This window comes from Microcebus murinus, chromosome 2 (assembly GCF_040939455.1).
Source record: "Microcebus murinus isolate Inina chromosome 2, M.murinus_Inina_mat1.0, whole genome shotgun sequence".
Classification (NCBI taxonomy): domain Eukaryota; kingdom Metazoa; phylum Chordata; class Mammalia; order Primates; family Cheirogaleidae; genus Microcebus; species Microcebus murinus.
In genome coordinates this window covers 39918418-39943059 of record NC_134105.1, presented here as the reverse complement: position 1 = coordinate 39943059, position 24642 = coordinate 39918418, and the positions used below count along the sequence as shown (strand labels likewise).

At 34.0% G+C, this 24642-nt stretch overlaps 1 protein-coding gene across 10 annotated transcripts in view; it reads left to right on the top strand.

Annotated features, from left to right (window-relative positions):
• TUT4 (terminal uridylyl transferase 4) overlaps positions 1-24642 on the top strand; it is a 113884-nt gene that overhangs the window by 72105 nt on the left and 17137 nt on the right. For all 10 annotated transcript variants that reach the window (XR_012915300.1, XM_075998398.1, XM_075998415.1 and 7 more), the window contains 12 exons: positions 2314-3014; positions 6203-6353; positions 8625-8711; positions 10843-10946; positions 13682-13739; positions 13837-13940; positions 14233-14322; positions 16077-16190; positions 21255-21332; positions 21481-21658; positions 22079-22126; positions 22214-22296. Coding sequence is in view for 9 of the 10 variants with exons in the window: in XM_075998398.1 (XP_075854513.1) it covers positions 2314-3014; positions 6203-6353; positions 8625-8711; positions 10843-10946; positions 13682-13739; positions 13837-13940; positions 14233-14322; positions 16077-16190; positions 21255-21332; positions 21481-21658; positions 22079-22126; positions 22214-22296 (1796 nt within the window). In the remaining variant the exon portion in view is untranslated. The remainder of the gene's footprint in view (positions 1-2313; positions 3015-6202; positions 6354-8624; positions 8712-10842; positions 10947-13681; positions 13740-13836; positions 13941-14232; positions 14323-16076; positions 16191-21254; positions 21333-21480; positions 21659-22078; positions 22127-22213; positions 22297-24642) is intronic.

Sequence of the window (24642 nt, the reverse complement as noted above, 5' to 3'; positions counted from 1 at the left end):
TCTTTATATATAAATAAGTATTATATCGGTTAGATTATTAGCTTATTTTATGCCTTTATTTTTATTTTTAATTATGAAAAGTATCAGAAATACAGAAAAATAGAAGTGATTATGAACACAACAGAAATACAGAAAAATAAGTTATGAACACTACATAAACATTCTTTTGAATAAATTTGTGTCATAAGATTATGTTAAATTATAATTTTAAAGTCCAGTTTTCATTGTCTTCTAAAGTATTTCATCTGTTAAATGTGGCTAAGTTAAAGGAAAATAGAACAATTGATGTTGACAAACAAGTCCCAAGAACATTAGTATCTTTGGAGATACAGAAATTAGTGGAGTGACTTCTATTTTTTAAATTAATTAATAATTTTTAAATTTTTTTTTATTTTTTTGAGACTGAGTCTCACTCTCTTGCCCGAGCTAGAGTGCTGTGGCATCAGCCTAGCTCATAGCAACCTCAAACTCCTGGTCTGAAGCAATCCTTCTGCCTCAGCTTCCTAAGTAGCTAGGACTATAGGCATGCGCCACCATGTCCGGCTAATTTTTTTTTCTCTATATTTTTAGCTGTCCAATTAACTTCTTTCTATTTTTGGTAGAGACGGGGTCTCACTCTTGCTCAGGCTGGTCTCGAACTCCTGAGCTCAAATGATCCACCCGTCTTAGCCTCCCAGAATGCTAGGTTTACAGGCGTGAGCCACTGCACCCGGCCTAGAGTGACTTCTACATTCCTAATCAAAAATTTAAATTCCACAGCATTTCACTCATATTTATAGATAGGAAATTGAATTTATGTCCATCATTTTAGTCTGGTTAGCCTATACCTTATTCTGTTTCCTTACTCTTTTTCTGGCCTTCTCTACTGTTAATTAAACCCAGAAATATTCTGAAAATATTCTGGAATAGACACTCAAACATGTACTCACATCATATACTCTCTTACACATAGTAAATAAATAAAGCCTGATGACTCCATAATTTCTCTCTTTTTTTTCCCTTCCTTCCTCCCTCCCTCCCTTTCTTTTCTTCTTCTTTTTTTTGTTACCTCTTTCTTTTTCTTTGAAAACCGGGAAAAAAGGCTTTTTAAAAAGCAGGAAAAGCTTTTTAAAGCCTATGGATTTAAATAGCAGCAAAAAGGAACAGATGCCCTAACTTTAACAATTTGAAGCCTGGCCTTTAATCCTTTTACTTAATGATCTTTAGTAGCGGAGAACATATATATTGTCGTTTGGGTGGCACTTGTTCATTTTTCTTTTTCTTTTTTTATATTTAAGTATTCAAAATCTGATAGGCCCACATTTGCAGAAGTCTGTTATATGTTATTAATGATAAGGGTGTAGTTGATGTAGGACTTTTTTTTTTTTTTTTTTTTTTGAGACAGAGTCTCACTTGTTACCCAGGCTAGAGTGAGTGCCGTGGCGTCAGCCTAGCTCACAGCAACCTCAAACTCCTGGGCTCAAGCGATCCTCCTGGCTCAGCCTCCCGAGTAGCTGGGACTACAGGCATGTGCCACCATGCCCGGCTAATTTTTTTTTCTATATATATTAGTTGGCCAATTAATTTCTTTCTATTTATAGTAGAGACGAGGTCTCACTCTTGCTCAGGCTGGTTTCGAACTCCTGACCTTGAGCAATCCGCCTGTCTCGGCCTCCCAGAGAGCTAGGATTACAGGCGTGAGCCACCACGCCCGGCCGATGTAGGACTTTTGAGGGCTGCCATTTCAGACTGGATCAGAGTTTAAATTTTGGTATAATTTTTACTTTTTTGGTCTTTTTTTACTTTTTTTTTCTGCTTCTTTTTCTGATCTCACCAAAGTTAAACCTTAAAATTATTATTTTTCACATTTGAGAGTTTTAGGTTATATTTTATTTAAATTGAAAAGAGCATATAACTAACATGAAAGAATACTATGACCAGAGATGAAAATTATTAATGGGTCCTGGAGCTTTAAAATTTTTATTCAGTGACAGTGTATAGGAGTCATATTGGCATAGCTTCTTTTTCCAGCAGTTTCATTATTGAAACTTTGTTATTACTGAGTTGGCCTTAGCCATTCTCTTATTAGTTACCTTATTATTGTTCTTTTCTCTCTTTCCCTTTTAGCCCTTTATTTTATGGGAGAAACAAAGGAAAATATATTGCTATTGTGTTTTCCTTAGTTTTCAGCAACTTTCGTTGAGACCTTAGTTTAGAAAAAACTTGGGAAAATGTACTCTTCTTACAATCTAGCATTTAGGATCTATTTGTGTAAGCTTGGAAATGTAGTTTGTTAGTAGAGACTTAGCTATTGACCATTTTCTTTTTTACTAGATCCATTTTCAGTCAAGAGGAATGTTGCACGGAGCTTAAACAGCCAGCTTGTTTATGAATATGTTGTGGAGAGATTCAGGGCAGCTTATCGGTATTTTGCCTGTCCTCAGAGGAAGGGTGGAAATAAGTCTGCAGTGGACTTCAAGAAAAGAGAAAAGGGGAAAATAAGCAATAAGAAACCAATGAAGTCTGACAATATGGCAACCAACTGTTGCATTTTGCTTGGGGAAAGCACAGAAAAAATAAATGCAGAAAAAGATCAACCTGATAAATATGAAATGGAATGTACATCACAGAGATGTATTATTGACAATGACAGTTTGTTGGTAAATGAAGTAGATTTGGCTGACCGTGGACAGGAATCTTCATCTCTTTCTACCAGTGAAGGCAGTGAATTAGAACCAAAATCGGTTAAGATACAAGGTGGTTTAGCACCTTCAGAAACTTGTTTAAAAAAGGAGCTCAGCAAGTGTAATTGCTTTGATTTATCTAAGTCCCCTGACTCAGGTGAATCTGGTGGAACAGACTGCAGGGCAAATTTAGCAACGAAGAGTTCACATCAGATTGTGTGTGCCAACACATCTGCTACCTCTTGCAACTGCAAAGCTACAGAAGATGCATCTGACCTTAATGATGACGATAATCTCCCCACCCAGGAATTATATTATGTGTTTGATAAGTTTATTTTAACTTCTGGCAAGGTAGGATACAATTTGTAATCAATCTGTAAGATTTTGTTGTATGACTCTGTATTTCTTTATATTAATAGTTTTTAGATTCAGAAATGTAAGAATAGCTTGTATAGTAGTTACTATTGTTTTGGAATGATATTTCAGCATGTATTTGTCTTTTACTATTTGAATGTTTTCTATAGTTGCTTTTAAATAATATATATAAAACCCCAAAAGGTTTCATGACTCTATTACTAGTTGGTTTTCTTTAATTTCTCATATGTAAAAGAATTCATCTGATATTTTATGATAAATAATTTGGCAAAGGCAGCATATATTAATATTTTAAATTTTGCTTTTTTTATACATATAATTGTTTTTCTTCTGAAAAGAGTACAAGGTTTATAAATTATAGTATTCTATTTTAAAGAATTGTTTTCGATGAGAGGAAAGTATAAGCATACTAAAGGTAGTTGAGGGAAACTAGGTTTGGAATCCAAAAAAATGAAGAATCCAGATTCTCTGCCACAGACTTTTGCTGGATTTTGACTTAATCCTTAAATTATAGGAGTCCCAACTTTTTTACTTTTAAAGTGGTATAATCTGAACTTTAATTTGTTAAGTCTATAGAAAATACCCTAATGAACAGAAAATAAATAATAACTGCTGTGTTAATAAAGTTTTAGCTAAGTCACATTGCTTCAGGTGCAATGCACATAATTGAAATATCATCATCTAGATGAAAAAATGGTTATACAGATCATATATAAGACAAGTAGAATGGTTTTTTTTTTTTTTTTTGAGACAGAGTCTCACTTTGTTGCCCAGGCTAGAGTGAGTGCCATGGTGTCAGCCTAGCTCACAGCAACCTCAAACTCCTGGGCTCAAGCAATCCTCCTGCCTCAGCCTCCGGAGTAGCTGGGACTACAGGCATGCGCCACCATGCCCAGCTAATTTTTTCTATATATATTAGTTGGCCAATTAATTTCTTTCTACTTATAGTAGAGACGAGGTCTCGCTCTTGCTCAGGCTGGTTTCGAACCCCTGACCTGGAGCAATCCGTCCTCCTCGGCCTCCCAGAGTGCTAGGATTACAGGTGTGAGCCACCGCGCCCGGCCAAGACAAGTAGAATGTTAAAAGACTGTAAAGTCATCTAGTTTTATTATTTTATCCATTATTGACAAGCTTTTAGATATTTTTTTTTTTTTTAAGGCTGTTTTTTAAAGCAATCCTACTGCCTCAGCCTCCTGAGTAGCTGGGACTACAGGCATGCACCACCATGCCCGGCTAATTTTTCTATATATATTAGTTGGCCAATTAATTTCTTTCTATTTATAGTAGAGACGGGGTCTTACTCTTGCTCAGGCTGGTTTCGAACTACTGACCTCGAGCAATCCGCCCGCCTCGGCCTCCCAGCTTTTAGATTTTTAATCTCATTACTAAGCAGTATTTCTTTTTTGTTTTTAAATCTGCTCTATTGAGATATGATTGACATTCAAAAAGCTGTAGATATTTAATGTATACAATGGGATGTGTTTGGAGAGAAGTGTATACCTGGGAAATCAACATCATTAGAATGCCATAAACTTGTCCATCATCTCTAAAAATCCCTCCTTCTCTTTCCTTTTGTGATGAGCACTTAAGGTCTATCCTCTTAGCAAATTTAAGAATACAACACTGTTAGTCATAGGCCCTGCATTGTACAGTGGACCTCCAGAACTTATTTATTTATTTATTTATTTTTTGAGACAGGGTCTCACTTTGTTGCCCAGGCTAGAGTGAGTGCCATGGCGTCAGCCTAGCTCACAGCAACCTCAAACTCCTGGGCTCAAGCGATCCTCCTGCCTCAGCCTCCCATGTAGCTGGGACTACAGGCATGCGCCACCATGCCCGGCTAATTTTTTGTATATATATTTTTAGTTGGTCAATTAATTTCTTTCTATTTTTTAGTAGAGACGGGGTCTCGCTCAGGCTGGTTTCGAACTCCCAACCTCGAGCGATCCGCCCGCCTCAGCCTCCCAGAGTGCTAGGATTACAGGCGTGAGCCACCGCGCCCGGCTCAGAACTTATTTATTTTCATAAAACCTTGTACCCTTTGACCAACACCTCCCCGTTTTCCCCTCACAGTAAGCAATATTTCTTCATTCTACATGAGTACACATTGGTTGCAGTTTATGTAGGTTGTAGTATTTAGGGCCTGTGGACTCTTGAAAGGATAAAAATACATGACGGATTTTTAGAAAAACTTCTTAATTATATAGCTGCAGTTTATATTTTACTTTATACTTTTTTTCTGAAGATTTAAGGTAAGTACTGTTTCTCCAATTTTTATTTTTATTAGTTATTTAACTTTTTTAGATTTTCCTGGCTAAATATGTCTTTTTTTTTTTTTTAAAGCTTTGGAAAGCTGATATTGTGCAGTGTAGCGTTACCACAAATAGGTTTCTGTGTATAATTTGCATCAGAGTTCGTGGTTATGTGAATGTCCAGGCTAAAACTGGAGGAAGACACTAACTCTAGGATCTAGGTATATTACAATAAGGAAAAGAATAGTGGTCTTCTTTAACCATGTGTATTTTTTTCAGCTAGTTAGCATAAATTTTTACTGTTTTAACCACCTGTCTGGTGGTCCACTATAATACACTTAGAATGGTAGTATATGATTTGTAGTTCATTTTGTTGCTATTAAATATGCATTGTTCTTTGTATGAAGCTAATTTGCTTTGAGGTCAGTTCATAGTTTGGTTTCTTGAGTGCTAATATAATAAATTGAATGAGCTAGCAAAGTGAGGATTCTATGATTGGTTGATCTGAAGACAGAAAATTTTTGGAGTGAAATGAAAGGTGTAATTTAAAATTTCTTTATAGCCTACTTTGCTAGATCTCAGTAAAATAAAAATATAATGCATATTTCGTTTTGGGAGCTGATGAGGCTGTTTGAATTAGCCCATACCATTTGCATCTCCTAGTATTTTTTGTATTTTACATCTTCAGATAAGTTTAATCCTTGGTATCATTTTAGTGGGAAAGAAAAAGTTTTTTTTTTATATCTAACACTGCACTTCATTAACTTTTTTTTGCTTTTGTGTTTTTTACCTTCTGAAAACATAGCTTACCAGAACTGAGTTACATAAAATTTTGGATTCATGTTCTAAGTAATGAAGTCCCTCAAATGTTTATTAGATTATTAGTTTTTTTTTTTTTTCACCTTTGTATAGCCGCCAACTATCGTATGCAGCATCTGCAAAAAGGATGGCCATTCAAAAAACGATTGCCCAGAGGATTTCAGGAAAATTGATCTAAAACCTCTACCACCAATGACAAACAGATTTCGAGAAATACTTGATTTAGTATGTAAAAGATGTTTTGGTAAGTTTTTTATTAGTACAACTACTGGGATTAGAGTCTTTCTTTGATATTGAATATTTATTTATTTATTTATTTTCTAATTTAAAAGCAGGTTGCTTACATTTTGTTTTGGTAAAGGTTTTTGAATAGTTTGCAGATGCAAGCACAGATATTTACTAAATGATTACTATGTATAGGGGTCTGTCATAAATGCTTTTAAGGAGCTTAGACTGTGGATCTAAGCTAATATGGCAGCTATTAAATTTAATTCAACTAAAATTTTAAAAAATAAAAAATTAAGTTCCTCAGTTATATTAGACACATCTCAAATACTCAGTAGCTGCATGTGGCTAGTGACTATTGCATTGGACAGTCTAGATAACATTTCTGTCATTGCAGTGCTCTTGGACAACAGTGTTCTAGATGGATGTACAAGACTATGTAAATTCCCATAATTGGAAGCAGAATGTGTTACATGCTATAGTAGTGGTAAATAAAATGCAGAGTAAGCAATTAATTTTAACTAGGATGGATTAGAGCAATCAGGATTAATGATGTGGTATTTGAGATGGACTTTGAACTGCATTTTTACATTATGCATAAAAGCATACATAGAGTGTATAATTTGTTTGAAGGAATAATTACCTTTGATTTGGTGTAGGGTATAAGAAAGGCAGAGAGAAATATAAGCCTATAAAGGTATTTTGGGGAAAGCCTTGCATGCCTTTATTCAGTAAAATATTTGTGAAGTACCTAGAATATACTTTTACTCAGCAAACATTTATGAATTACTTGCTGTGTCCAGGTAAGATAAAATTTCTGACATCATAACATTTAATGCTCCATTGTAATCCCTCCCTCTACCCTTCCCCATCCTTACCTCCTACCAGGCAACCACTTACTTGCTTTTGTCACAATAGATTAAATTCGCATTTTCTAGAGTTTTGTATAAATGGAATTACACAGAATGTACTCTTTTTGATCTGGTTTCTTTCACTCAATGTAATTATTTTGAGATTCATCCATGTTATTGTATTAGTATCCAAGATCCGAACACTAGGTGTGCTTGATATTACTGGGGTGTCATTGCTTTGGGGCCCTACACTTATGATATATGTGACCATCTTACCTATATTAAGCTAAACATAACTTTGTACTGAACTTCTAATTCTAATCCATTATAATATGGCTCATTCTAGTCTCTTTTCCTTGCTTATCTTTAAACTCCCACTCCAGTAGTGAGATACCTGGTTCCCACCATCTACCACCCACTTATTGTTCCATTTTATTACATATGTATAGCAGCACACCTTTTCCCCTACTCCATTTAGTGAAGTTGTTTCATGTTTGTAATGTAGTTAGATTCTTCTTTCACAGTCTGCATTACATCCTGAGATCCCCTGACCTCCTGGATAGGTTTTTAAAATTTGCATACATTGAGGCATATTCTTTGTGCTGCAGAATTCTGTGGGTTTTGACAAGTGCATTGTGTCATGTATTCACTATAGAGTATCACACAGAATAGTTTCACCGCCCTGAAAACAAATTTCCTGTATTTCATTTATTCAACTCCGCCTCCTCTGTAACCACTGATAATTACATTTATTTTTCAAAAGCTGATTATTAGTTTAATTCATAATAGCAAATTCTTAATAAATTACTGCTTTGTTCCTATTACTGTATTAACTTTTGGGGATGATAAAAAGACTTTGTAAGGAATGTATGGTATTATTTGGGATAATAAGATGAATTTAAATGAAATAACTAAAAAACTGAAAGAACAATATCAAAACAGGTGCTGGACCCTGGCATGTAGTTTGGAGAACTAAAGAAGTGGAATTAAGAAGAGAGCATTTAAGGCTGTGGTTAGGCAAAGCATTTTATATGGAATCTTGATCAGGCAGTTGAGGGAACTGTTAGATTTGAATGGGCCTGGTTCCTAATGTACAATATGAATATAGTCTTAACAGAGGGGAAATAAGTATGGATATGGGAGAGAGTGGAATGTATGAAGAAAACAGTATTAAATAGTTTGAAGAAGTAAAATGCATTTGTAGATATACGGAAAACGATCATGTGAAATGTACATAGATCTTCAAAAATTATTTTTCTGCTGTCCCTCTGCCCCTTCCCCAGTAACATTTATGGTTTTAAAGTCAGAGAAGTCAACAAATAATGAAGAAATTGTAAAAATTTTAAAATTTAAAAAACTGTAAAATTTTAAGGTAAAAACTTGAAGATATTTTCCAACTCTATTTTCCTTACTTTTCTCTTCTTTTTTTTTAAACCTAGATGAGTTATCACCACCTTTCTCCGAACAACACAACAGGGAGCAAATTTTAATTGGCTTGGAAAAGTTTATTCAAAAAGAATATGATGGTATGTCATAGGTTAAAAATTGATGGCTTTTGTTACTATAGTCACGTGGTCTTGAGTTTATTTAAAAAAATGCTTATTGAATGTTCTGTGTCAGGTACTATTTTAGTTACTAGGGATACTGTGCTAATAAAAGAGGTGCCTTCATGAAGCTTATATTTCAGAGGGGGAGACAGGTAGTTGACTAATAAGTATATAATATTATATCATCAAATAGTAAATGCTGTTAAGGTGCAGGAGCTAAAATTATTGAAGTGATGGGATATTATGATACCTTTCTCTGATAAGATGGCATTTGAACAGAATCCTGAATAATATCAAGAAGCAAGTTGTATGAATATCCAAGGAGAGAACATTGTAGAGAGAACAAGACTAGATTATGTCTGGCATGTTTTAAAGACTAGCCAGGAGGTCAGTGTAGCTGGAGTGGAGTATTAGAGGTAGACTGTAATAAAAGGTGAAGTCAGAGAGGTGGCCTATGAATTCAATCCTTAGGTAGAAGGACTTTGAATTTTATTTTGAGTGCCAAATGAGAAGCTTTTAGAGGGTTTTTAGCCATTGAGTGACATGATTTGAGAGAATAGATTGTAGGGCCATAAGAGTAGAGGCAAGCAGAATATTTAGGAGGCTGTTGTATAAGTCCAGATGAGAGACAAAATATTGATATGGAAGAGTAGATGAGAAGTAGTCAGATTTGGGATATATTTTGAAGGTAGAGCCAACAGAATTTGCTGATGCATTACATGTGAGAGAAAGAAAGACATCAAGGGTGGTTTCAAAGTTTTGCTTTTAATAGTTGGGTGATGCTGTTCAACTGAGATGGCAAAGATATAGTAGGAGGAGCAGGCTTTTCACGTGGGAGTGAAGATTCAAGAGTTTTGTAGCTAAATATTTAATAAGTAAGGATAAAGAGTTGGTTTATAATCAGAATGTATTTGTACTTTAAAAAAAATGTGATCTGTTACGTGATTCCATTTTTTATTATATTTGTTAGTATATAAAGTATTGACCAAATCTAAGTCTCTATTATATTTAAACTTGTGCTCATTTTTACTTGCTGTTGAGTGTAGCTTCTTTTATGTCTTTCAATTTTCATTGAAATTTCAAGTAGGACATCAGAACTAGATAAGAGGATTAAGTTTTGAAAATACAGAATTTGTTACCTAAATGTGTAATCTATGTAAGTATTAATAGGCCAGGCACCATGGTACATGCCTATAGTCCCAGCTACTCGAGAGGCTGACATGGAGGATTGCTTGAGGCCAGAAGTTCAAGGCTGTTGTGAGCTATTATCGCATCTGTGACTAGCCACTGCACTTCAGCCTGGACAAGATAGTAAGACCCTGTCTCCAATTTTTTTTTTAAAGTAAAAAAAAGAATAGGAAGAAAAATCCGAACCTATTAAAACCTTGCTTGTTTGAAGTGGTAGCTGTTATTGAATGAGACTTGAGTGTGAAGGGATAACCCTGTCATAATTTATATCATGTGGATTAATCACTCTATTTTGGAAGAGAAGTAATTCTGTATGCTATGGTGCTATTTGTAAACCTACTTGAATTATGCCCTGAAAGAACTAATTTATTTTTAAGAGATCAGTCCCGAATATTGATAATAACTATTGGTAGTGATGTTGAGAATAAATAAAAGTAGATGGATTTATGAGATAAGTCAGAAGAAACTAAAGGTTTTAGTGATTGATTGGATGTAGAGATTGAGAGAGAAATGTTAAGAATTGTACCTATATTTCTGATTTGGGCAACTGAGTGGATGATGATATAATTTGCTGAGAATAGGGATTATGGGTATAATAGGAACAATAATAGATAACTGAGTGGATGATGATGCAATTTGCTGAGAATAGGGATTATAGGAAGTTTGAGGTGAAGTTGATAGTTTAGACATGTTGAATTTATGATATTTATGGGAAAGTGGAAAAAGCAGTTGAGTATATTGGTGTGGGAACTTGGGCAAGAGATCTGGGCTTAAGATAAGTGTTTTAGAATTTCTCAGTGTATCTTCCGGTGGTAGGCAATTCAAGCCATAGAAGTGGATAAGATCACCTTGTGGTAGATAATAGAAGACTCTTTTTTCCTGCTAATTATAAGACTTTTGACTTTTGTTTTCCTTGGCTTAGAGAAGGCAAGATTGTGTTTATTTGGCTCTTCAAAGAATGGATTTGGATTTCGTGATAGTGATCTGGATATTTGTATGACCCTGGAGGGCCACGAAAATGCAGAGGTAAGAGTTAGTGCTTGGAAAGGGATGTGGAAGTTTTATTTTCTCCCAATGATGAATCTGTGTTTATTTTTGTATGCAATATTGATAAAAAATGGTGTCATTCTTTGTACAAATATATTAATAATAGCAGTGTTTAGAATATAAAAATATTAGCATTATCAATTTAGAAGACATTCAAATCTTAAGTAAATTTACTGTTTCAGTAATTTTATGATGTAAAAGCCATGTCATTGAGAATTACAAGTGCTTTGTAATGAATTTTGGGAAAAAGTTAATATGCCATAAAGTTGGAATTTTTTCATTTAGAACCAGTGAGAAGCTGGTGCTTCAGTTTTGTGGTAAACACCGATGATCTCACTTACTCTGTCTTCCTATATCTCTTCTGTTAGGTGATATCTTCGTATCAGTATAGATAGTAAATACAGATGGTCATCTGATTTATAAATGGGTTGTGTTCTAACAGTTAATTGTAATTTTTGGCCACGTACACACAATTTTTTCCATAGAAGTAATGTTATAAATGATATTCTAGGACAGCTTTTAGAAACTCATTTTGGGTGGGAAGGGGAACTAACATTTATTGAGTTCCCAGTATACACTTTTACATACATTATCTCATTTCATTCTTACAACCACCTTCGAGGTAGGTATTATTTCCCCCATTTTACAGATGAGGAAACTGAGGCTTTGAGAGATAAACTGACTTGCCCAAGCTCACACAGCTAGTAATTGTTGGAGCCGGGATTCATACCCAGGTCTGTCTGACTCCAGAGTTATGCTCTTTCCATTGTATCTCACTGCCTCTCTGTAATTTTTTAACCCATAATGTAGCTGAATATAGTACTAATAGTATTGTAGAACCTAACCACTACTTTCTGAAATTGAAAGCTTTCTGAGTTCCACCGTGAGATGCCAGGAGCCGACCTTCCCCCAGTGCAATTTCAGCAGTGAGAATGGGTACTTATGCTTTCCTTCTCTGTATACCAGGCCTTAATAATGGGAATGAGATTGTCCAAGCTCCAGTGAAGAAAGGGACTGATTGGACAGGGAAGAAGGGTCCGAGGCCTTCCTCACAGCAACTAGAAGGAAGGGATTCTTGTAGATGCTCAGTCCTTTACCAGCATAGCTATTTGTATTTATGTTTCAAAATAAGGGACTGCTTGCAAGATTGGGGTGAGGCCAAGCTTCTGGCATCTGTAGTGGTGTCAGTATAGCCTCTGTTACTTTATAAAAGAATTCAGCAGAATAGAATGCTTTGCTGAAATAGTTCTTTCAAAAGATATTGAAATTGTTAGACCTGGAGTAAAGATGGCAGTGATGCCAGGTGGATCTTTATTTCTGGCCCTAAGAAGTTACTTCTGGTGTTACTGTCTTCCTGTTCTATAAAAAAACTGAAAAGTTGCAAATATTTTATTTCTCCTTAACTAACTTCTACTTAGTGCTATTACTTGGAAAGAGGCTGCTCTTGTCCATTTTGAAGAGCAAGAATTGAGGGAGTAGGAAATGATTTTTACCCAGGGAGAAGGTTAGAATTTTAGGTAATGTTCTGGGTAAAATTTAATGATCAGACTTCTAATCTCTAAGGGTTTGTATATTACATATTATATACTCTGTGCCATTCACATGGGAAAGTTGAAACAATAAAAAAGAATATTTTCTTTCTGATGAGCCATAATTGAAACTTTAAAATTTTAGCATAATTATATCCTTGTATAATAAAAAGAAAAATTACCTCTTTTGTTCATTTTATTGTGCATGAATTAGTAACTAATGATTTCCTTGAAATCCCCAAGTTAAGGTGCTACGGCTACTGCTCTCTTGTAGCTAAAAGGAGCTTGTCAGAGATATGTAAAAGTACCTTACTAATCACCATTGGAATTGATATTTATACCCTTCAGCTTAATCCAGTTAACTTATAATACCATTATCCTCCCTGTTCCTTGTATTATGATTATCATTATCATACCAACTCTCCTGTCTCTGGTTTTTAAAGAAGTAAGACATTTAAATTTGCAGAGGTAAGAATTTGCTTGGAGAAATAAATGCTGGTAATAATAGGAGTATCTTTCTTTTTTTCATCAACATAATAATAACAACAATAATAAATAGCTCACAGATTTAAAGTGCTTATTTTGTGCCAGACATGCTGCTGAATGCTTTATATACGTGTCTCATGTAATCCTCCCAACAACTCTATAGGGCAGGAGTTTATGATTATCTTGATTTTATAAAATACAGTGTGATGCTCAGAAGGGTTAAGGGGGTCTGGGCAGTCACACAGCTAGTCAATAAAGTATTGACTTGAATCTTGATTCAAGATTTGAATCCAAGTTTGTCTAAATTCAGACAGAGCCTATGTTCTTAATCACTATACTGCTTTGTCTTCACCAAACCCATCTCTAGTTATTTATTCACTTACTGAAAACCATATTATTCTCCTGTCTTTGAGCTTCTCAAACTTTAATTTGCATGTGAATTTCCTTGGGATCTTGTTAAATGCATATTTGGATTCAGTAGACTGGGGAGGGGCCTGAGATTCTGCATTTCTATCAAGTTTCAGATTATGCTGATACTGTGGGTCTGTGAACCACATACTTTTTAAGTAGCAAGGTTATATAGAGCTTTATGGCTAGAAATTTCAAATGCTAGTATTGAATTTCTAGATTGAAGTAGAATTTACACAAGGCCAAGTTGAGTCAGACAAACTTTAATTTATTATTTGTTTTGTTTTTTAGAAATTAAATTGTAAGGAGATAATTGAAAATTTGGCAAAAATTCTTAAGAGACATCCAGGTATGAATCTTAGATATTAGCTTTAAAACAAAAGAAAATATTTTTTAACATCATGAAAATTATTTAACTTTCTGAAGTCTTTTATTTTTTTGAATAGGTTTAAGAAACATTTTGCCTATAACTACTGCCAAAGTGCCTATTGTAAAATTTGAACACAGACGAAGTGGGTTAGAAGGCGATATCAGTTTATATAATACATTGGTAAGTTTCTTTTTTATAGGTCGGGTATAGTTACACTTTTCATTTCCAAAGTTTGCAAATTACTAACTATGGCTTTATGTTTAAAACTTTCAAATGTGAGGAGTATAATGAAAAAGTATTTTATCAGTCATCTTGATATTTCCTTCAGGTTGAAGATTAGTTTTGACTTGTTAATAGGTATTTTATGTTTTACATTTATGTATTTTTTAATTTGGCTTATATCTTTTTATCTGATTTTTAAGGTTGAATTTTAAAAATTTGAAATGCTTTCAAATGTGTAATTATTTTTTAGGCTCAACATAACACAAGAATGCTAGCTACTTATGCAGCTATTGATCCTAGAGTGCAGTATTTGGGATATACTATGAAAGTGTTTGCTAAGGTATGTATGAATAAGTTAATGATCTGCTTTGTTATATTATTCATAATAATTAAAGTGAATCATATTGATGTCAGACTTCTGAAAAGTATTGTCTCAGTTTTATCTACTTGAGCTTTAAAAAAATGATAGTGTTAAATGGGTTGAATTGATACCTATCAGGGTAGGGCGATTCTTAATCTTTTTCCTATGTGTGCTCTATTACCATGTGCAACTTACTATACTAATCAGTTTCTCAGTAGTAAAAATTTTCAGTGCAGTGATGATTTTCATCCCTAGGCATGGGAGTTGGCATACCATCCTAGTTAAGAATTTTTGCATTAGGAAACGTTTGGGTTTAGTGATAAATTTTTCTGACAAGAAAACAAAACAATACCAATAAAACCTTATGCTTCTATTATAACACTTGCTATAACATTGAATACTGTTTTCTTTTTCTTCTGCTAAATGTGTAAACTGAGGGCAGGGACCTCTGTTTCTTTAGTTCATTGTAGTGTCTACTTTTAGTAGCTGCTCAGTAAATATTGAATTTTATGAAAGTGTTAGTAAAAGAATTTTAGTAGGGGAGAGACTTGATCAGATTTTCACTTCAGAAAGCTTACTCTGTCCAATAGGAAAGCATATTTGTTTAGATATTCCTGTTTCTGGACAGAGAGTATCTTAGAAAGGAAAAGCATGCAGGCACAAAAATACATATAAGACTTGATACAGCTACTTTTTAAGATTTACCTCACATGATACCTCCAGCATGACAGTTTTGTTATAACTACTTGGAGTTTGGTAATGAAACTAAGTGGCTTGTGTCAGAGAAATCATCCCTTTCCCTTTAAATACAGATATGAGCTAAATCCTTGCTCAAGGAAAGCAGTCTCTGAGGATTCGTTTAGGTGGGTTTTTAAAAAAAATTTAAAATTACTTAAATATCCAACATATACTCACATCTTTAGAATTCAAAAGAACTAAAGGGGTCTGTGGTGGAAAATGGAAAAATCTCCCTTCCACACCTGTCTCCTAGCCAACCAATGCCTCTTACTGGAGGCAATTAATGTTAAAAGTTCCTCTGTATCTTTTCAGAAATATATTATACTAGTATAAGCAAATTAATAGATTTCCTACCTCCTTTTTATTACAGATGTAAACACACTGAAAACATTCTTCTGTACTTTTTTTTTTACTTAGCAATAGATCTTGGAGATCATTTCATATTAGTATAAGAACTTCCTTGTTCTTCTCTTTTTTTTTGTAAGAGACAGGGTCTCACTAGGTTGCCCAAGGTAGCCTTGAGCTCCTGGGCATTCCTTGTTCTTTTTGTCACGACTGCATGCTATTATATTGTGTGGATAGTTCTCAGTTTTTGAAACCTGTGCTTTATTGATGAACCTAAAATTATTTCTGATTTTTGCTATTATAACAATGGTGCAATTAAAAAAAACTTATTTAGTCATTTCACACATTTTTGGCATATTTGCAGAGCATATTATTAGAATCAAATTGCTAGGTTAAAGGAAATGTGCTTTTGTAATTTTGATATTGCCAAACTATTCTTCATAGAGTCTGTACTAATTTATGCTCTCACCCACAATTTATGAGAGTGCTTCCCCCCCACTTCTTATATAAAAGTTTATTGAATTTTTAGATAGTTGTCAGTTCAATGTGTTAAAAAACTTGATGTGGCAGAGTAATCCATATTTCTGCATGGAATAAGACCCTGACGTTTTATTTTCAATATTATGGCTTTTTTTTTTTTTTTTTTTTAGCGATGTGACATTGGAGATGCTTCCAGAGGAAGTTTATCTTCATATGCATATATCCTTATGGTGCTGTACTTTCTGCAGCAGAGAAAGCCACCTGTTATCCCTGTTCTACAGGAGGTAGGTGTTTAAGAAAAATATAAAGGAGTTTTTGTGAAAACATTGGATCTAAATGCAGTGGATTTTGCTCACTTCATGTCACCATGAAAGATTTTTCCATCATTAGTGACATTTTCTCCTCCATTAATGCTATAATTAAACAGTGAGCCTTGTTGAAAAATTTATTATAGAAGAATAAAGACTACCAAAAAAATATTAGATGAATGGAACCATTGAATATCTTTTGTGACATTTTTGAATTTTATAGTCTTAGAGTGCTATGGGTGATTGTGAAGTTCTTGTAGTCTGCCATGAACCCATGTATTTTATAGTCTCTTAAGATGCAAGTTTATAAGTTTCTTCTCTCTAGAGTATTTTCTGTCTTCCTGCCTGGCAAAGAAGTTTGATTTATTCTTATGCATACTTTGGTAAACCTTTCCTTGTCAAGTTGAAGGAAATTATTCCTCCTCTCTTCTAAAGTCATGTTAATTACATTGAACATAAAAATGTGCATTAACAGAAACAGATCATACTCATAGTCACTGAGAATTTTGTGACTTCTGAAGTACTTCATAGAGTCCTTTTTTGTAGCCAGTTTATATTATCTGAAATAGGGGGAAAAGGGTTCCAAATCATCCATCTGTTTCTCCTGATTCTTGGTTCAAAATGGATTTATAGACATTAGGGGGAATCCAGTTTTAATTTCTTAGAAGGGCGACTATTTTGAGGTAGGAGACAGGCATCAGAATTGTTTAGAAAATCATATATTCTGATTTTACATACAGTTTTATAGTCATGGCAAAGAAGAAAGTCATGACTGGGTATGGTAGCTCACGCCTGTAATCCTAACATTCAGGGAGGCCAGGGCGGGAGGATTGCTTGAGGCCCAGGAGTTCAAGACCAGCCTGGGCAACAGTGAGACCATGTCTCTACAAAAAATAAAACATTAGCCAGGCGTGGTAGCATGCACCTGTAGTCCCAGCTACTCGGGGGAGGCTGAGGCAGGAGGATCGTTTGTGTCTAGGAGTTTGAGGTTGCAGTGAGCTATGATGATTTCACTATACTCAAGTGGCCTGGGCAACAGAGTGAGACCCTGTCACAAAAACAAAAAAAGGAGGCTGAGTGCCGTGGCTCACACCTGTAATCCTAGCACTTTGGGGTCGAGGCAAGAGGATTCCTTGAGACCAGGAGTTCAAGACCAGCCTGAGCAAAACCCCATCTCTATCAGGAAAAAAAAAAAAAAAGAAAATCACAAAATAACAAGCCATATGGTAGGTGTTGGATGGCCTTAGTAAGCTTAAAAAATTCTAATGAAAACCCCATCTCTATCAGAAAAAAAAAAAAAAGAAAATCACAAAATAACAAGCCATATGGTAGGTGTTGGATGGCCTTAGTAAGCTTAAAAAAATTCCAATGAATACATGTGATTTTAGCAGCATTTCCTTCCCTCTTTTACATAAACAGTATAAGGGAAATAAAGAAATTAAATATCCTTTCCTAACAGAAAATTTTAAGTTGCTGAATCTATGTTGGGTGATATGTATGTATGTGTGTGTGTGTATGTTTAAAGTCTTTCTTTTTTTAGAGAAGTTTTAGGTTCACAGCAAAATTGAGAGGAGGTACAGAGATTTCCTATATACTCTCTGCACCTACACATATGTAGCTGCCCTGCCCTCATTTTTAACCCCACTGGAGTGGTACATTTGTTAAAACCGATGAGCCTTCATTGACACATTATAATCACCCAAAGTCCATAGTTTACATTAGGATTTACTCTTGGTGTTTTACATCCTATTTACATTGGACAAGTATCCATCATTATAGTACCATACAAATAATTTTTCACCTCTTTAGAAATCTTCTGTGTTCTGCCTAGTTGTATCTTCTCCCCTCAACCCCTGGCTACCACTGTCTCCATAGTTTTGCCTTTTCCACAGTTGTATAGTTGGAATCATACAGTATGTAGCCTGTTCGGATTGACTTATATCACTTAGTAATATGCCTTTAAGATTACTCCATGTCTTTTCATGACTTCATAGTTCATTTCTTTTTAATATTCAATGGTATTTCATTGTTTGGATGTACCATAGTTTATTTATCCATTTACCTACTGAAGGATATCTTGGTTGCTTCCAAAGTTTTGACAACTATGAATAAAGCAACTATAAACATCTGTGTGCAGGTTTTTGTGTAGACATAGTTTTCAACTCTTTGGGGTAAATACCAAGGAGTTGGATTGCTGGATCGTATGTAAGAGTATGGTTAGTTTTGTGAGAAATTACCAATCCGTCTTCCAAAGTAGCTATACCATTTTGCATTCCTGCCAGCAATGAGTGAGAGTTCCTGTTATTCCACGTCCTCTCTAGCATTTGGTAGTGTCAGTGTTTTTTATTTTGGCTATTCTATTAGGTGTATAGTGGTATTTCATTGTTTTAATTGCATCTTCCTGTTGACATGCTGTAGAACATCTTTTCATGTTCTTATTTGCCATTTCTCTGTCCTCTTTAGTGAGGCATATGTTAAAGTCTTTGGCCCATTTTTTAAGTAGGTTGTTTTCCTACTGCTGGTAAGTTTTAAGAGTTCTTTGTGTATTTTGGATAATAGTCCTTTATCAAATGTCTTTTGCAAATATGTTCTCCCAGTCTGTGACTTTTTTCATTCTCTTGACATTGTCTGTTGCAGAGCAGAAAATTTTAATTTTAGTGAAGTCCATCTTGTCAATTATTTCTTTTATAGATCTTGCCTTTGGTGTTGTATCTAAAAAATCATTACTATAATCAAAGTCAACTAGATTTTCTCTTATGTTTTTATTTTTTTTACAGCCCCTCCCTACTGTGAGAATTCTCTTATGTTGTCTTTCAGGAGTTTTCTAGTTTTGTGTTTTACATTTAGGTCTATGATCCATTTTGAGTTAATTTTTGTGAAGGGTGTAAGGTCTATGTCCAGATGCACTTTTTTTTGCATGTGGATGTCCAATTATTTCCACACCATTTATTGAAAAGACTTATTGCTCCATTGTATTGTCTTTGCTCTTTTATCGAATATCAGTCTACTATATTTATGTGAGTCTATTTTTGGATTCTCTTTTCTGTTCCACTGATCTATTTATCTATTCTTCTACTAATATTTGATTATGATAGCTTTATAGTAAGTCTTGAAGTTGGATTGTTTCAGCCTTCCAACTTTGTTTTCCTTCAGTATCATGTTGGCTATTCTGGGTCTTTTGTCTTTATAAACTTAGAATCAGTTTGTAAATATGCACAAAATAACTTGTGGGATTTTAACTGGGATTGCATTGAATCTGTAGATAAAGTTGGGAAGAACTGACATCTTGACAATATTAAGCCTTCCTATCCATGAATATAGAATATCCATCCATTTATTTCATTCTTCTTTGACTATAAGAGTTTTGTAGTTTTACTCATGTAGATGTTGTATGTATTTTGTTAGATTTATACCTAGATATTTCATTTTTTGGTGCAATGTAAATGGTATTGTGTTTTTAACTTCAGGTTCTACTTATTCATTGCTTGTATATAGAAAAGCGATTGCATTTTGTATATCTTGTGTCCTGAAAACTTGCTTTAGTTGCTTATTCATGCTTGGAGTATTTTTTGTCAGTTCTTTTAGGTTTTTTATATAGATGATACTTCACCCTATGCATCTCCTCATCTGTATCTATTGCAATATCCTTTATGATCATCTATATAGAAAACCTAAAAGAATATCTTCTATATAGATGAGAAGATGCATAGAGTGAAGTATCATCTATATAGAAAACCTAAAAGAATTGACAAAAAGTACTCCAAGCATGAATAAGCAACTAAAGCAAGTTTTCAAGACACAAGATATACAAAATGCAATTGCTTTTCTATATGCAAGCAATGAATAAGTAGAACCTGAAGTTAAAAACACAATACCATTTACGTTGTACCAAAAAATGAAATTACTGTCCCATCAAAAATGAAAAGGGCTATGGAGCCTACTTTATCTAGTAGTTTTAAATTGTAGTCTGGTTTAACTATATCCTGGGTGTGTGTGTGTGTGTTTGTGCATTCGTGTGTTTGTGGGGAAGGGGGAGCTACATAAAGAAAAGGTGTGGTATGTTTTCTCCACACAGGCTTCTCTTAGAGTGCCTCTGTTTTTACGTTTTACATATTGACCTTCCAAGAAGATTCCACTTTAGGAAAGGGTTCTGTACCTTAAAAATAAAATTTGTAAACTATGACTAATTTATGTAATCTCTTATTTTTCACTGGGAAAACTGAGGACTTAGAGGGATAATAGTTTTGCCCAGAATCACTATTATGCAGGACTGAGGCCAGAAATGAGGTCTTCTGGCTGTGTACCTATTGTACCTTTCTACTTTATTGCATCTCTTTCTTAAACCTCCTTTAGAATAAAAGTCTCAAAATTACTTGTGAAGGTCAGTCGTGCCTATACAGTCATCTTTCGGGATTCCTTTTTTTCCTTGTAAAATAGTATTTCTTTTCCCCTTTTTCCCTTCTGTCCCTAGGACAGTGAATTATGTATTATTCATAATTAATAATGAAGATTTTATAATCTGTACCAAAATGTCAGGGAAAGCTACCTAATTTTCCATTAAAAAATCAATGTCTGAGTGCTTTTCAGACTTATCTGATATAGATAAATGATTAAATGTACTAAAATCAAAACAGGTCTGTTGATTTCCTGTGGGCACACAATCAATAGGTATTATCTATTGTGCATTTGTACATCTGTGATCCTTTGATGAAACTTCCATTTTCATTTTCTTTTTTTTTAGTTTTGCTTCATTAATCTTGGACTGGATGTGTTTTGATAGGCCAAATAGGTAACATCAAATAACATCAAATATATCATTTGGAGTCTGATGCTCTTAAGATATCCTTTTCCAGCTTTGGTCTTTCAGATACATTTTATTCATTAATTACTTGGCATCAAATTACACCATCCTGACTTGTTTTTGGAAGAAGTATTTCAGTATGTCTTTTATAGGTAAATTATAAAATGATATAAGAGTATTTGGGCATTTGGGTTGGATAACTTGAAATCTAATAATGCAATTACATTTCTTTTTTGCAGATCTTTGATGGAAAACAGATTCCACAGAGAATGGTTGATGGATGGAATGCTTTTTTCTTTGATAAAACAGAAGAACTGGTAATTTTTAAATAGTCTTTATGTTATAGAATGCTCACTGATAACTTGTTTAGGATTTGCAAAATTTAATAATTTTACTTGAATTTGCTGTTCATATTTTGGATGGTACTATATAGTTGTTTCTCTTTTCTTTTTTACTTACTTGTAGAAAAAACGTTTACCTTCACTTGGAAAGAACACAGAATCATTAGGAGAGCTTTGGTTGGGACTGCTTCGCTTCTATACTGAAGAGTTTGATTTTAAGGAGTATGTAATTAGCATTCGGCAAAAAAAGCTATTAACAACTTTTGAGAAGCAGTGGACATCCAAGTGCATTGCGATTGAAGGTAATCATTTAAGCTGTTATTAATCAGGAACAAAACTAAAATTTGACCAAGGACATTTAGGAGAAAACTAGAACACATTAGGATTTGGAACATTCTTCCTCTCAATTTTATTTAAAAATTTTTAGAAATTTTACTATTTAGAGATGCCCACTGGACTTGAACTCCTGGGCTAAAGCAATCCTCCTACCTCAGCCTCCTGAGTAGGTGGGACTACAATACAGGTGCATGCCAGTATGCTTGGCTTTCTTCCTCTTGATTTTTTTCAGTTTTCATCCCTTTGTCTATAATTTTAAAAGAATAACTTGTTGAATTGAATAGTCTGAGTCAGTGTATATAGTATTAGACTCCAGTTATGATTACTAAGTATATTTTACAATGAACAAAATTCTTTATTTAAAAAATCATATATTTCTTTTCCAGATCCTTTTGACTTGAATCATAACCTTGGTGCTGGAGTTTCTAGAAAAAGTAAGTATCAAATATAGAGATTCCCTCCTTTTAAAGCTCTGACACACTAATGTCTGCATCTTTTTTGTTTTCTTCTTTCTTTAATAGTGACCAATTTCATCATGAAGGCATTTATCAATGGAAGGAAACTTTTTGGTACCCCTTTTTATCCACTCATTGGCAGAGAAGCTGTAAGTCTACATTATTTGAATTCTGAATCTTTTTCTTTTAGAATTTTTTTTTTTTATGGTACAGGGAACTTTATCCTGTTTCCAAGTTGATGTTAGGGAAAAAGATGGTCATAGCTCCCTATATTTTTTTCTTACTGCACTTAATAGTCCATAATGAGATATATTTTTTATTAGATTTTATTTGTTTAATCTATTTGTTAAATTCAATCTCTTCCACTAGACTGTGAGTTCCCTGAGGACAGGATCCAATGTCATAAGGTTTACCTTTATATCTTCAGTGCATATCAGAGTGTCTGGAGCACTGGTTATACAAAATAAGCATTTGTTGAGTGAGTGAGAGTAGATTCAAGACTCAAGATTGTTGAATTTTAGGTGCTGCTCACTGTTTCTCTTACATCTCTAGAAATCTTGATGAAAATATACACAGAGAAGATAAAACCAGAGAAATACTTTATTATTTAATAAAATACTTATATTAGTATTATAAATTATTCTCTAATTTTTGTGTAGCATTGCTGAGCTGAATTATTATTTTTAAAAAATTTTTAAAATTTTCTCTATTATATTTTTCTTCTCCAGTAATTATTTCTTCACTAGGTGAGCTGAATTAGATGGCACGGAACTGAGAGGTTTCCTTTTGCCTGAATGGAGTGGCATACTGTTGCACATTCTTCCTGGTCTCTTGTTTTTGCTTGCTTTTCTGGTGATTAGGAAGACTATAAGAGGTCTCAGTTTCAGAACAAGAGACTTCTAAGAGAAGAAATCTCAAGAGAGAAAAACCATGTGTTTACTGTGGTATAATGAATGTCCTTAAACTCAGTTCAGTATATTTTCAGGACTCTTCTTTCTTAGAGGCTGAGAAAAGCAGAGAGAAGTCTGGATCTTTTTTCATTTGGAGCACTGGTCTCAGATATTTTTGATTTTCTGGGTGTTAGTAATTATAATGGAGAGAAATAAAATAACAGTAAAATTTGAAACAACACAAAAACCACATTAGAACAAATGACTATAAAAGGAAAACCTAACAATAATTTTACAATCATGTTAATTGAAATAGCAATAAATGAAAAGCAGAGTCAATTAAAAACAAATATGTTAAAAACCAGCACCCCATGTACTCACCAGCAAGTTGGTATTAACGGATCAACACCTGAGTGGACATATAGGAGTAACATTTATCGGGTGTTGGAAGGGTGGGAGGGAGGAGGAGGGGATGAGTATATACAACCACAACGAGTAAGATGTGCAACATTTCGGGGATGGACACACTTGAAGCTCTTACTTGAGGGAGGAGGGGAGGCATGGACAATATATGTAACCTTAACACTTATATCCCCATAATACGCTAAAATAAAAACAAAAACAAACAAACAAAAAACAAATATGTTGATATACTGATAAAGCATTTTACCTGAAAATTGTGGGAATTCCAACTATTTTTGCGTATATGTGCATATGTTCAGTAGGAACACAGTAATTTTGCACGCAGTCAGACTTTTTAGTAGAATGCTGAATTAGAGCCCTCAGTAAATGGAAATGTGCTAATTTTAGTTTATGAATACAAATATTCCATAATTCTTAATAACTCCATATGTTATAATAAGTAGTCCTCAATTACATATAGATATCAAAGTCTTTGGTCTTCAGTGTCATTTGAGGCCTAGCAGAAGGGATCCATGAGCCTACTAATGATTTTTTGATCTACTTTATTCTCTTTTGAAAGTCAGTGTTCAGTATTCCATAGCTTGGATATACTAGTTTATTTAACTATTTTCTTTTGATGAACATTTATTTAGGTTATCGTCACTATATTAGTGTTATAACTTGTACAGGTTGAGCCTCCCAAATCACAATCTGAAATACTCCAAAATCTAAAACTTTTTGGGTGGTGACATGACCTTCAAAGGAAATGCTTATTGGAACATTTCAGATTTTGGATTTTGGGATATTTTTGGATACTCAAGCAGAAGGTATATTGCATATATTCCAAAATCTAAAAAAACAAACTCCAAAACACTTCTGATCCTAAGCATTTTGGATAAGGGATACTTAACCTGTATTATAGAAAATATTCTTATACATAGTCTTTCATGTTTATACTTCATACCTATTTCAGTCCTAGGTACTGGGGATTATAATAGCATATAAGATAAATGTGTTTTATTCTTATACTAATGAAAGATAAAGAGAAGTATATTTCCTATTCTTTCACTTTTCTTGTTCCCTCAAATATTTCCACTTCAACTATTCTTGTACATCATATGTCCTCACATATGTTGACCTATTTTGTCCCTATTCTTCAGGTATCTTCTTTCTTCATTTTTCTTCTCCATTTGACTTTTATTC